Source organism: Bubalus kerabau, chromosome 15 (assembly GCF_029407905.1).
Source record: "Bubalus kerabau isolate K-KA32 ecotype Philippines breed swamp buffalo chromosome 15, PCC_UOA_SB_1v2, whole genome shotgun sequence".
Lineage (NCBI taxonomy): Eukaryota > Metazoa > Chordata > Mammalia > Artiodactyla > Bovidae > Bubalus > Bubalus kerabau.
Window position 1 is genome coordinate 50,181,239 of NC_073638.1, and position 14,077 is coordinate 50,195,315.

Below are 14,077 nucleotides of genomic sequence, written 5' to 3' on the forward strand. Positions count from 1 at the left end.
AGAGCAGACAAATCACTATATATTTACAAACTTAATATTCATGTCATCACTGTGTTGAGGACATGTCTACATCACAGAAGAACTGATTCTTAGGGGGGAAAGCAGGTGGAGAATTCCTTGGCGGATATGCTTGGTCTTCACACTATAGATGACTGGGTTGAGCACAGGTGGAACTAGCAGGTAGATATGAGCCATGAAGATGTGGATGAGAGGGGATGAGTGTTTGGCAAAACGATGGACAATAGAGAGCCCAATCATAGGCACATAAAGAATAAGTACAGCACAGATGTGGGATGCACATGTGTTGAGGGCCTTAAATCTCCCCTCCTGAGATGAAATTTTTAATACTGAGTGAAGGATGAAAACATAAGACACAAAAATGCCCAGAGAGTCCATTCCCCACAGCAAAGTGATCAGAACCATTCCATACATAACGTTAAACTTGGTGTCAGCACAAGCAAGGCGGATCATGTCCTGGTGCAGACAGTAAGAATGAGAAAGTGTGTGAGAATGGCAGAAGGGAAAGAAGGCCAGCCGGGCGAGAAGTGGAATCACAGGAAGGGCACTTCTAAGCAGGGCTGCAATTCCAATTTTAGTAACAAGTGTAGGAGTGAGAATGATGGCATATCTTAGTGGGTGGCAGATGGCCACATATCGGTCAAGGGCCATGGCCAAGAGCACAGATGATTCAGTGAAGGAGAAAGTGTGAATGAAAAACATTTGGACTACACAGGTATTGAACTGGATCTCCCTGGATATGGACCACAGCACCCTGAACAGTGATATCATTGTGGGCAAGGACATGCCCATGTCAGTGAGAGAAAGCATGGCCAAGAAGTAGTACATGGGCTCATGGAGCCTGGGGTCTGTCCGGACAATATGTAGGATAGTACAGTTGCCCATGATTCCAACAAGGTAGAGGAGACAGAATGGAATGGAAATCCAGTGATGAAATTCCTCATATCCAGGGATACCTGTGAGATAGAAGGTGGAGGAGAGGATATTGCTGGAGTTTACAATTGCCATAGGGCTTACTGTTAAACCACAATCCAGATTCACAATCACACTCCAGAGGGGGAACAAATGAGAAGTTCAGCACCTGTGTCACAAAAACAAAACAAAACTTCAGTCTGTCCTATAATCACTCCTAGATTTACCCTCACAGTTTTGCTTTGTCATTCTTCATTTCTTTGCTGAGTGTTGTCCGTTAAGTAAAACATCCACTTTTATAACCACAGGAATCTTTCCTTCTTCTTCTCAAATGCAAATATATTATCATGTTCTATTAATATGGGTAATCTCCTTCTAAAGACACTACCCAGAACAGTACACACAAAACCCATTCTAGGCTACTACTTTAATTTCATACTTTTCTTCAGGAAGATTCTCAACCAGAGTCACTGGTCATACATTAGAACATTTTCTTAAAAAAAAAAATGACCTTGGCCGTGACTTACATGAAATGGCTTTCCTGTATTAGCTTCATAGATTTTCCAGTAATACTAGAACACCACGCAAAGCATATTACAGAATTCAGGTAAGTATTGATCAGCATAGATTTTGCTCTTGCTAACCTATCTCTGGCTATGTAAGTGATGCCACAGGGTTGGTACCAAGTGAAAATCAACTCTAATATCAATTTAGTCTCAGACTAGTATCCCCAAGAGCTAAACATAAGTTAGGATAGACAGAAGAATGTATGATTTTTAAAAAGTATAAATATGTAATTTTTAATGTAATATAAGCAAATAATAATTGACTGACTCTGCATTTAAAGATTCCAAACCTTCCTCCTACTATGTTTAGGAACTGATTTATTATTTAGAGAGAGGTTCTAGCTGCAAAAAAAAAAAAAAAAAGAAAAGAAAAGGCAAAATAATAGATATATAGGGATTGGGGAAAGATTGAGTAGAAAATCATGATTCATAGCAAAATCAAGAGAAAACAAAATAACAAACAGATTGAATGACCAAAAAAAAAAAAAGCCTACTGTGCCTAACCTTGACACTAAATATTTTATACTTGGATGAATGAGTTAATATATTTTCACCTGTTAGATTCCAGTACTTCTTCTGTAGTCAATAGCAATGCCTCTGAAGTAAGAAGATGACCTTCACTTGCCCTTCTCTTGAGAAGCATCCATGCTTACCAAAATTCTAATCCATGGGACAGATTGCCTCTAACTGTAAATTAATAAACTGTCATCATGCTATCTTGGAAAGTCTACTTTGGCTTTTGGGAGATCAAATCCTCTCAGTCTCCTCTTGCTGTTGTTATTTTAGTTGCTAAGTCAGGTTCGACTCTTTTGTGACCTCATGGACTAGGGCATACCAGGCTCTGTCCATGGGATTTTCCAGGCAAGAATACTGGAGTGGGTTGCCATGTTCCCCTTCAGGGGAATTTCCTGACCTAGGGATCAAACCTATGTCTCCTGCATTGGTAAGAGGATGCGTTACCACTGAGTCACCTGAAAAGACTGCAGTCTCCTCTAGTTACATGTAAATAAACCCTGACTGCAAAAGATTCTTTCCTTGGATGTTTAATAACTTTCTAGGAAATGAAAGATTCATAAGCAAGACACCAAATGTGTATATTACAGAAAAAATTTCAGGCTTTTTAACTCTTATTACAATTAAGTTCTACACACACACATAGTATGAACTGATTCCTCTTACAGCCCTGCAATTTAACTCCCCAAATTCCTATCTACTTCATCTTCCTGTCTACACCTGCACTAATTATTACCTTTAATGCCCAGATTTTCCAAAATTATCTCTTCTTTTGTTGATCTTTTTCCAATTTCTACACCATAATCCAAATTTAGAAATCTGGTTTTCATTTCACTGCCTGCTCAATTCAGACACTTTTTCTGATTTCACAAGGTTTCTCTGAATCATCAAAAAGGAGTAAACATGAAGTTTAATTGAAAACTGGGAAGATACCTGATCCTAGTACGTCTTTTGTCGTCTTACTGCCTCTTCACTGAGATTTTAAGGAGACAGTTATTCAACATCTTCCTTATTTAGAATGTTTCTCTCCTTCTGCAATCACTTTAACCTAGGCTGTATTCTGGTTTCAGTGCTGTGCTCAGTTTAATTTTGACCAAATCACCTTTTCTTCTCTCTGTACCAAAACTGCCTCCTCTCTGATCTGAAGAAAGTAACAATTTGAAAGGATGTGCTAAGGTAAAAGATATATTGTGTGTAAAAGACTCAGCAAAGAGCCTTCTGGATGATGATGATAATGACAACAATGATGATGACAACAGTAACACCAACAAGAATTGTTTAAAGTATAATGGGAGGAGGAATATATGGGGAGACTATGAAGTATCCTCCTTTAGAGGAAACCATCATGAACAACCATCTCACAAGTGACTTAGGTGGCCTGAGAAGTAGAAAGTGAATTGTATCAGTTTCATTTCCTTTTCATTCAGTAAATTTCAGTGTAGGCAGTATAGCCAATTCATTAATGAATTGCTTCTTAATTATTTTTTTTTCTATCCAGAAACTCCTCTGATCATGATGACACCACATACACTTCTCATTTTATTCAGTGCCAGATTTGAAAAAAGCAACAACAAAAACTGAGTCCAGGATAGAATGAGAAGTCTCATCAAGAGTAAGCATGAGATCTTTGGGACTTCAGTGAATTAGGACTTTGAGATATTAGCATTCTGAAATTACCATGACATAAATATCCATTGTATTCCATATTCACTATAATCTGGTCTGTTATTTCACAACCCCCTTCAGGTAGTACCTGTTCATTTTGATAATCCAATTCCTATTGTTCCTGATCTTACAATTTTAAATGCATTCACATTGCCTTATGGTATCTTCCACACCTCCAGAAGAGGAGGATGGAGTTTGTGGAGTTAGTTTATAAACTCAGAAATCTGAAGGTCTTAATGTGAATTTAGACCATAATTAATTTCATATTTAAAATAACTGGTAATAAGCGACTTCACTTTCAGTTTTCACTTTCATGCATTGGAGAAGGAAATGGCAACCCACTCCAGTGTTCTTGCCTGGAGAATCCCAGGGACGGGGGAGCCTGGTGGGCTGCCATCTATGGGGTCGCACAGAGTCGGACACAACTAAAGTGACTTAGCAGCAGCAGCAGCAGGATTAGAAGGGACCTCAAAGGTTATCTGGTGTAATCCCACTCATATTCTGGAATTCCTCTTTGTTATGTCTGATAATAGTCCTTCATCCTGTGTAAGCAATCATGTCCACCAACAGAAAGCAGACCACATGTCATGCAAGTCTAGGGTATATTAGGCAAGTCCTATCTGAAAACTCTGAGTCTGGCTTGAATGCTTTGTACAGGGTATGAATAATAAAGATATCTGGAGAAAGGATATCCTCTAATAAACTAAGAATCTTTTCCTTCTTGAACCATTCCCTTGGTGTTTCTTCTCACACTTTGGGTGTCTGCGCTTCTCTCTCTTGTCTCTCAAGCCCCAATTTGTGTTTTTCTATTACTTCCCGCTCTTACTTTTCCCAGTCCTTACCTACTTGGTAGAATAGTTCCTCTTTGCATGAGAGATTGTTTTAATTCTCAAAGCAAGATGCATGAGTTAATAAGTCTTCCTCTAATCCTTAGAGATATGAGTCTCCCTGAGAAATGCAAGACTGTGCCTGTAACCCTGTCACTGACACTATTTTAGTTTATAGCCCTTCCTCCAATCCTCCCTTTATCATTCCAGATATTGCAGTTTGGAAATTCAAAGGCAAGAAGGCTACAGAGAGTCTCAAGTATTTATCATTTCAATGTCTGGAACAAAGTAGGTAGTGCAACATGAGATGAAATACTAATTTGTACCCAGAATACGGTAGAGTAGTAAAGGTTGTTAGCCATGGTGTAGCCAATGAGAACTTATTCAGGACACAGAGGTGGAAATGGCTCTAAGTTGGTACTGTTACCACATACTAGATAAAAATGAAACTTACTTGTGTGAGTAGTTTCCTTCAAAACTATTGTAATAAAGAATATATGGGAAATCTCCTTTGCTTTCACTCAAATTTGCTGTAACCTTAAAACCACAATGAAAAAAGAAACCCATTTTAAAGATCATAAGCAATAATGCCAAGTGTGATTCTCTGTGCCATAGTTTTTACTGATGAAAGGGATTGTATAAATTTGATTTGATTATGTATAGATGCTTTCATTCAATGAATGAAGGGTCATATGTCTGTCAACAATTTTAACTTCTAAATGTCTACTGGTAATTAAGCTATGTAGCAGAGTTGGCATATGGATTACTGAATGATAAGAAATCTCCTCTCAGGGTGAATAAAACTGTCATAAAAAATACTAATTTCTAACTGTTTAGTACAGGAATTTCTTTTAAAAATGTGTTTTACTGTTAATCTTTTTTGACTCTGGTTTTGAACCTTGTAATACTAATTTAAATCTTAACAAATCTATCATTGATTCACTCAAATAAGATATTGCTAACTACACATGTCATAGCTTGCTAATCTTCCTGTACTGTTATATTTAAGATACTAATTGACAATTAGCTTTTTCAGGAGTTGAAAAATACAAGTAATTACTACAACAGAAGTAATAGTTCTCATAAATAATATTTACTCAGTTATTAAATTCACCATCCAATAACAGTCCATGAAAATAAGAGGCTATTTCTATCCCACCACTAGAAAAACCTTCACACTTCCATCTTCCAATATCTTGTGAAATTACCAGAGAAATGATTTGAACTTACTTCCTTCACTGGCATGGGATGCCTCAGAAATATCCTTACACTTAGCTTTTTGTAATATTAACTTAAATCATTGGAGAAGGAAATGGCAACCCACTACAGTATTATTGTCTGGAAAATCCCATGGACAGAGGAGCCTGGGTGGGTGGGTTAAAGTTCATGGAGTCGCAAACAGTCAGACATAACTGAACAACTGAGCACAATTTAAATCACTTTGACATCATTCAAGTTGGATATGTTAAAAGATCTCAGATTTAGAGGATTGTTATTAGTCAGTGAAACCATACTCCTTTACTATATGGTTTGTATATTTGTCATGTAAAAAACATAGGAACAAATTTTTTTAAAAAAGCAATTTCATCTCTCATTGTTAAATTCTTTGACAACCAAGATCATAAGCTCAATTTTGAATGATTCACTCTAATGGCAAGAAAATGATTTACAAATATTCACATTTACAACTACAAGATTAAGCACTACAGAGACCACAAAGCCTGAACTATACATGGGTAGTTAAGAGCAGATACAAATATGAAAGGCAGACTGCTTGCCAAAGGGCATCCTTAGGCTGTTTTCCAGATCTGCTCTGCTCTGCCTTGACCACAGTGAGCTGAATCAAAGGTCCCTTTGCTCTCTGACTTCTGGTTTGACTTGATTGCTAATGGAAATGCAGGAAGCAAGATACAGTTGGAATGTTTACCCCTTTGACTCCCCAACAACCCTCACTGTGGCTTCCTCATGGTGGCTGCATCTTTCTACAGAAAGGGAAAGCTCATGCTGGGTGTCCTTCTCCACATGCTGTCCTTCCCATGTCCTGGTAAAAAATTTTCTTCCCTTGCCACTTCAGGACTAACATTGGCATCTAATTCCCTTCTGTAGTACTATCTACATCAATGATATATTTATAAAATATGTATAAAAATATTTCTTCTTGGTTTTACCAAATCTTGTCCACATATTTTCGACGACCCCTGATGCCTGTATCAAAGTCTTCATATTATCCAGTTTGAGAACAATTTTATTTTTTCCTGACAGAACCTTAATTAAGACAAAGGAGAGGTGTCTACCTCATATACATATGTGTGCCTCTGTTACTTTCTATCTCTGTCTTTGTGTTTATCACCATCACTATCACTATTGGCCAACTTAATATATGTTGAAGTTCTAATGTGTGTAATTTTTTCCCATTTTTTACAGGAAGCCTGATGTTCATTTTTTGGTTAATCAAATGAAAAAATCTTTTTTCTCCCACAATGGGAGAGTCATCTCAGAAATGATAGTTGCCCAAGTGTAAGAGAGAAAGCGTCAGGTAAATCTTTGCATATTTAGTTTTTCAACACAGTTGAACACAGTTCAGTGGATCCCTTTGCTATAAAATCTACATTCATATCTGATTTAATGTTAACATAATTTTCACAGATTTTTTTTTTCTGTTTTCAATTCACTTGGAACTGCAGAGTTTGTTTTTTATTTTTGTTTTTATTCTGTTCCCTGAGCTGGTTTACTTTCTAAATGAATTTTTTAAACTATGATTCCTAATAGTTTTAATTTTAAAAATCATCTTATGTATTCTTTCTTTTCAGAGTATCTAGAAATAATTCTGAAAAAAATGTGTTTATTATGTTTTTCAGCTTCCCTTTATTTAACCAAGCGGGGGTCTTTGAGGGTGATTAAAAATAGTATTTGTACAAAACAAATGTGTTCTCTTTGAGCCCTCTTTCTAACTACCTTAGATCCATTTCTATTTTCCCATTAGAATATATACTTTAATCTTGGGTGTTGAAAACTTGTTTCCTCTTATATCCTAGGAAATTGTGTAAGACAGCAAGATCCTCAGACAATTACAGTTTATGGTGATGGGGGGAAAGGTTCTCTCTTGCTCTATTTTTGTTTAAAGCTCTATACATGAGATATTACACCTAATAGGAGTGTATGCTGACCAAGGGATTTTGATGTTTTCACTACACTTCATGAATATAGATTCCCTCTATTGTAGAATTTGGATTTCTCTTCTAGTTTTCTCCATTGGATAAAACTAACTTTATTCATCGCCCAGATTTTTTTCTGACAATCATTTCAAAAGGAGTAAAGAAAATAAAGAAATGTCCAGAGGGATGGTACGGGAAGGGAGGAGTGAGGGGGGTTCGGGATGGGGAACACGTGTATACCTGTGGCGGATTCATGTTGATGTATGGCAAAACCAATACAATACTGTAAAGTAATTAACCTCCAATTAAAATAAATAAATTTATATTAAAAAATAAAATAATAGCAAAAAAAAAGAAATGCAATAGTTTCATTTATGCCATCTCTAAATTTAAACATCCACTTGCTTACAATTTGACTCAAAATATGGAGTGTGAAGTCTACTTTGACATAACGGAAAGAAAATGTAATGAGTTATCAACATCAGTTCTGCTGTGTATTATGTCTTTTACCATTGAATTGTTCCGTGAATTTCTCTATTTTAGTTATAACATAGAAAATTGTACTTCCCTTCAAACTTGAATGGAAAATATCTTCATAAAATATTTGAATGAAATTATTCCCTCTTACTACTTCTCCTGACACAAGGGTTTTGAGATGATTTAAAGCTAGGAAATAATGATAGAAACTGAAATATTTTTCTTGGAGGGACATGTGGAATTTGTGAACTATCATGGAATTATTATATACCAAATGTGTCCAAGAATTTCTAACAGGTTAATCTTTAGGATGAAGGCAATGGATGTAAAAGTTGAAATATCAGAGAATCTAAGTTTGAGCAAGCCCTATCCTTTTGGATAATAATATTCCTAGGAAGCCTTGGCGAATCTGCTTTGTCTTGATGCTATAAATAATTGGGTTGAGAACTGGTGGAACTAATAGGTAAATATCTGCCATGGTAATGTGAATAATGGGAGAGGAATGTTTTGCAAAATGGTGCACTAAGGACAACCCTATCATTGGCACATATAGAATGAGCACAGCACAAATATGGGAGACACATGTACTGAGGGCTTTGAGTTTCCCTCCCCGGGATGCAATGTGCAATACAGAGCAGAGGATGAGAGCATAAGATAAAAAGATTCCTAGAGAATCTACACCCTAATAAAATGCAAGAACAAACAAGCCATACAAAACATTGAATGAGATGTCAGAACAGGCCAATTGGATGACATCTTAATGTAAGCAGAAGGAGTGGGCGAGAACATGGGAGTGACAGAAAGAAAATGTGGGGATACGAACAAGAACAACAGGGAGGAGAGTGGAGCATCTGAATACGATGAAGACCCCTATGTAGACAATGCGTTGTGGGGTAAGGTTGCTGGAATACCTCAAAGGATCGCAGATGGCAACATAGCAGTCAAAAGCCATGGACAGGAGCACAGCTGATTCCATTAGAGAAAAAGTGTGAATAAAATACATCTGGGCTACACAAGTATTCATCTCAATCTCCTTAGCATCAAACCAGAAGGTTCTCAGTACTGTGGGCAGGGTGGAGATGGATATGCCCATGTCCGTGAGGGACAGCATGGCCAGGAAGTAGTACATGGGCTCATGGAGACTCTTGTCAGTGTGGATGATGTGAAGAACTGTACAGTTGCCCACTATTCCAATCAAATAGAACACACAAAAGGGGATGGAAATAAGTGTTGAACATCCTCATAGCCAGGAATCCCAGAGAGGTAGAATGAAGGTGCCTGTCCAATACTGGAATTAGTGCCTGTCGTAACATTGTTCCAAGAAGCCATTTTTCTACCATTAGAATATGAACTCCTAAAGGGAAGAAAAACATACAACATTGAGAAGATAGCAGGTCATGTTTTTACATTAGGTTTTTTTTTTCTTAATGCTTGCTTTGTAGGGGCATTATTCATACAGATTTGGAAATTACTTTGAATCATGTTAATATATTAATGTTTAATCCTTAAAATGATTTGTGGTTATTATACTGTTATCTGTCAATCTTTTAGGCTGCTGATTCTGGATTTTGAATGATTCATAGAATGCCCTTTCCTCCCCTAAGTGTATAATATAGTCTCCTCCATTTTCTACTATTATTTTCTTAGGTTAGTTTATTTTTATTCACTCTAAGTTGTATCATTTACTTTTATTTTTGATTGTGATGTAAAGAATATTTTCCCAGACCCTGACCTCTATATGTTAAGCATTCATTTAGCATTCATTTCACTCTGACAATGACACTTGGTGGAGGCATTTTAGAATGAATGTCAGAAAAAGCTTAGGCAATAAATGAATGAAGTTTGTTTTATCCAATGGAAAAAATCACACAAGACTAATCAAGTCATATAGGATATAAAATTGATATTTCAAAAAAAACACAAAACACTGCATATGCAGCAAGTATGGTTATCAATTAGAGAGGTACATAAATCAGCCCTCAAACTGATTTAAATGTGAACCAGAAGTCCCCAAGCATCTATGGGTAAACAAGTGCCTACCTATTTGACACAGTCTCAGGGATTTGGAGTTCAGTTTCTCTTTCATATTCTCCACCAAGGCTTATTTATGTGTACCTACCCTGCAATAAGGCAAGAGTTTTAAGTAAATTTCTATCATTTGTTCCATGGATATAATTGATTTGTGAACTATGTCAGTTTTCTTAATCCTGGAGCCTCCCCTCAATTGTCAGTGGAGTCCCAACTAGTTTTCTACTGTTGCCATCTGTGAACACAGTCTTCAGACATCTCTGACAGCAAGGAAAACATCAGCCATCACAGCCTCATGATCCCTAAGATATTAGAATGAAGTTAACCCACCCTCAGGCTGTGATTCCATGGTCCACTATAATGGCAATAATCTAGTATCCTGCCTTTTTTTTTTTTTTTTTTCTTCTGCTCCTTTGCTCATTTTCCGTCATGATTCAATCTTTCTTTCATAAGAGTAAGTTGGCTATTAATGGAGATCTCCTCATAGAAAAGGTAAAACAGATGCTATTATCCAATTCCTTAAAAGTATTCATGAGTCACAATCACATCCTAATAAATAAGAGTACTTTAGACTCATAATTATTTATATATTTATTATATTTGAACCTTGGAATATGAGATCAACAGAGACTTGGTTATATATGAGTAACCTGAGGCTCAGAAATACCATTGATCAAACTAAAGACCAATTTTGTTTAGAATCCAAGCCCCTGACTCTAAAATGTTACTAAAATATTTGAACTCTATGTTCAGAAAGTAGCCCCAGTTCTGTCCGTAGCACACTAGGAAGTGTGTATTCTTGCCACCTTTTAAAAGGCCCTTCCTCCTTAGACTGCAGGATATTTTTACCAGGTTTCCCTGAGTAATCCTGGGAATTACTTATCTTTTTCTGCAATTGCTTCCAAGTTTTACTTGAAAATGTGCAGTCTTCTCACTTTCCTTTCGAGTTTTAACCAAACAGTGGCTTAGAAGAAAACTGAGAGAGATAAGCCTTAAAACAAAGAAATTTTGCTGGACAGAGAATGGCAAAACAGAAATCAGACTGATTATATTCTTTGCAGCCAAAGATGGAGAAGCTCTATAGAGTCAGCACAAGACTGGGAGCTAACTGTGGCTCAGATCATGAACTCCTTATTGCCAAATTCAGACTTAAATTGAAGAAAGTAGGGAAAACCACTAGATCATTCAGGTATGATCTAAATCAAATATCCTACAGTTATACAGTGTAAGTAAGAAATAGATTCAAAGGATTAGATCTGATAGACAGAGTGCCTGAAGAGCTATGATGGAGGTTTGTGACACTTGTACACGGAGGCAGTAATCAAGACCATCCCCAAGAAAAATACATGCAAAAAGGCTAAATGGTTGTCTGAGGAGGCCTTACAAATAGCTGAGAAAAGAAGATACGCTAACGGCAAAGGAGAAAAGGAAAGATATATGCATCTGAATGCAAAGTTCCAAAGAATAGCAAGGAGGGATAAAAAAAAGCCTTCCTCAATGATCAATGCAAAGAAATAGAGGAAAACAATAGAATGGGAAAGACTAGAGATCTCTTCAAGAAAATGAGAGATACCAAGACAATATTTCATGCAAAGATGGACACAATAAAGGACAGAAAGGGTATGGACCTAACAGAAGCAGAAGATATTAAGAAGAGGTGGCAAGAATACACAGAACTATACAAAAAAGATCCTCACGGCCCAGATAACCATGATGATGTGATCACTCACCTAAAGCCAGACATCCTAGAATGTGAAGTCAGGTGGGCCTTAGGAAGCATCGCTACAAACAAAGCTAGTGGAGGTGATAGAATTTCAGTTGAACTATTTCAAATCCTGAAAGATGATGCTTTGACAGTGCTGCACTCAATATGCCAGCAAATTTGGAAAACTCAGCAGTGGCCATAGGACTGGAAAAGGTCAGTTTTCATTCCAATCCCAAAGAAAGGCAATGCCAAAGAATGCTCAAATTACTGCTCAAATTACCGCACACGCTAGCAAAATAATGCTCAAAATTCTCCAAGCCAAGGCTTCAACAGTATATGAACCATGAACTTCCAGATATTCAAGCTGGATTTATAAAAGGCAGAGGAACCAGAGATCAGATTGCCAAAATTAGTTGGATCATCAAGAAAGCAAGAGAGTTCCAGAAAAAATTCTACTTCTGCTTTGTTGACTATGCCAAAGCCTTTGACTGTGTGTATCACAACAAACTGTGGAAAATTCTTAAAGAGATAGGGATACCAGACCACCTTACTTGCATCCTGAGAAATCTGTGTGTAGGTCAAGAAGCAACAGTCAGAACTGAACATGGAACAACAGACTGGTTCCAAATCGGGAAAGGAGTATGTCAAGGCTGGATATTGTCACCCTTTTTATTTAACTTATATTTAGAGTACATCATGCGAAATGCCAGGCTGGATGAAGCACAAGCTGGAATCAAGATTGCCAGGAGAAATATCAGTAACCTCAGATAGGAAGATGATACCACCCCTATGGCAGAAGTTTAAGAACTAAAGAGCCTCTTGATGAAAGTGAAAGAGAAGAGTGAAAAGTTGGCTTAAAACTCAAAATTCAGAAAACTAAGATCATGGCATCCAGTCCCATCACTTCATGGCAAATAGATGGGGAAACAGTGAAAACAGTGTCAGACTTTATTTTGGGGGGCTCCAAAATCACTGTAGATGGTGACTGCAGCCATGAAATTAAAAGACACTTGCTCCTTGGAAGAAAAACTATGACCAACCTAGAAAGCATATTTAAAAACAGAGGCATTAATTTGCCAACAAAGGTCTGTCTAGTCAAAGGTATGGTTTTTCCAGTAGTCATGTATGGCTGTGAGAGTTGGACTATAAAGAATGCTGACTGCCAAAGAATTAATACTTTTGAACTGTGGTATTGGAGAAGACTCTTGAGAGTCCTTTGAACTGCAAGGAGATTCAACCAGTCTATCCTAAAGGAAACAGTCATGAATATTCATTGGATGGACTGAAGCCAAAGTTGAAACTCCAATACTTTGGCCACCTGATGTAAAGAACAGACTCACTGGATCAGACTCTGATGCTGGGAAAGACTGAAGGCAGCAGGAGAAGTTGACAGCAGAGGGTGAGATGGTTGGATAGCATCTTCAACTCAATGGACATGAGTTTGAGCAAGCTCTGGGAGTTGTTGTTGGACAGGTAAGCCTGGCATGCTGCAGTCCATGGGATCGCAAGAGTCAGACATGAAAGAGTGACTGAAATGTACTGAACTGAACTGCAACAAGAATGCTACCTTATGAAGTTGTGGTCTACAAAATATACACTCTCATTACTCTAGCATCCTGCCCAAAATCCTCCCCAAATGCAACAGTTCTAGTCAAATTAATCAATAATCCCTAGTCACCAAATCCAAAAAATGTTCTTGTTCTCATTATAACTCTCAGCAGTATGCAAAACTGTTGACCATGCTCTCCTCTGAAAATATTTTACATATATATTATTTTTGAAAACGTGCTTGCTTTATTTCCTCTTACCCTACAAAAAGTCCTGGGTATTCTTTGGAAGGAATGATGCTAAAGCTGAAACTCCAGTACTTTGGCCACCTCATGCGAAGAGTTGACTCTTGGAAAAGACTCTGATGCTGGGAGGGATTGGGGGCAGGAGGAGAAGGGGACGGCAGAGGATGAGATGGCTGGATGGCATCACTGACCGGATGGACCTGAGTCTGAGTGAACTCTGGGAGTTGGTGATGGACAGGGAGGCCTGGCGTGCTGTGATTCAAGGGGTCACAAAGAGTCGGACATGAAAAAGCGACTGAACTGAACTGAACTGAACTGAACCCTACTAACTGATCTATTTTATTTCACTGCAAGGAGATCCAACTAGTCCATTCTGAAGGAGATCAGCCCTGGGATTTATTTGGAAGGAATGATGCTA

General features: G+C 37.5%; 1 protein-coding gene and 1 pseudogene across 1 annotated transcript in view; both read right to left on the reverse strand.

Moving 5' to 3' along the window:
* Nucleotides 1-14,077, reverse strand: part of LOC129629104 (olfactory receptor 51G2-like) — a 23,980-nt gene continuing 9,903 nt past the window's right edge. Inside the window, exon 2 of the mRNA XM_055548880.1 lies at nucleotides 1-1,099. Within this exon, the coding sequence (XP_055404855.1) occupies nucleotides 67-1,026 (960 nt within the window). The 5' untranslated portion in view covers nucleotides 1,027-1,099 and the 3' untranslated portion in view covers nucleotides 1-66. The remainder of the gene's footprint in view (nucleotides 1,100-14,077) is intronic.
* LOC129627828 (olfactory receptor 51G1-like) overlaps nucleotides 8,483-14,077 on the reverse strand; it is a 25,982-nt pseudogene continuing 20,387 nt past the window's right edge.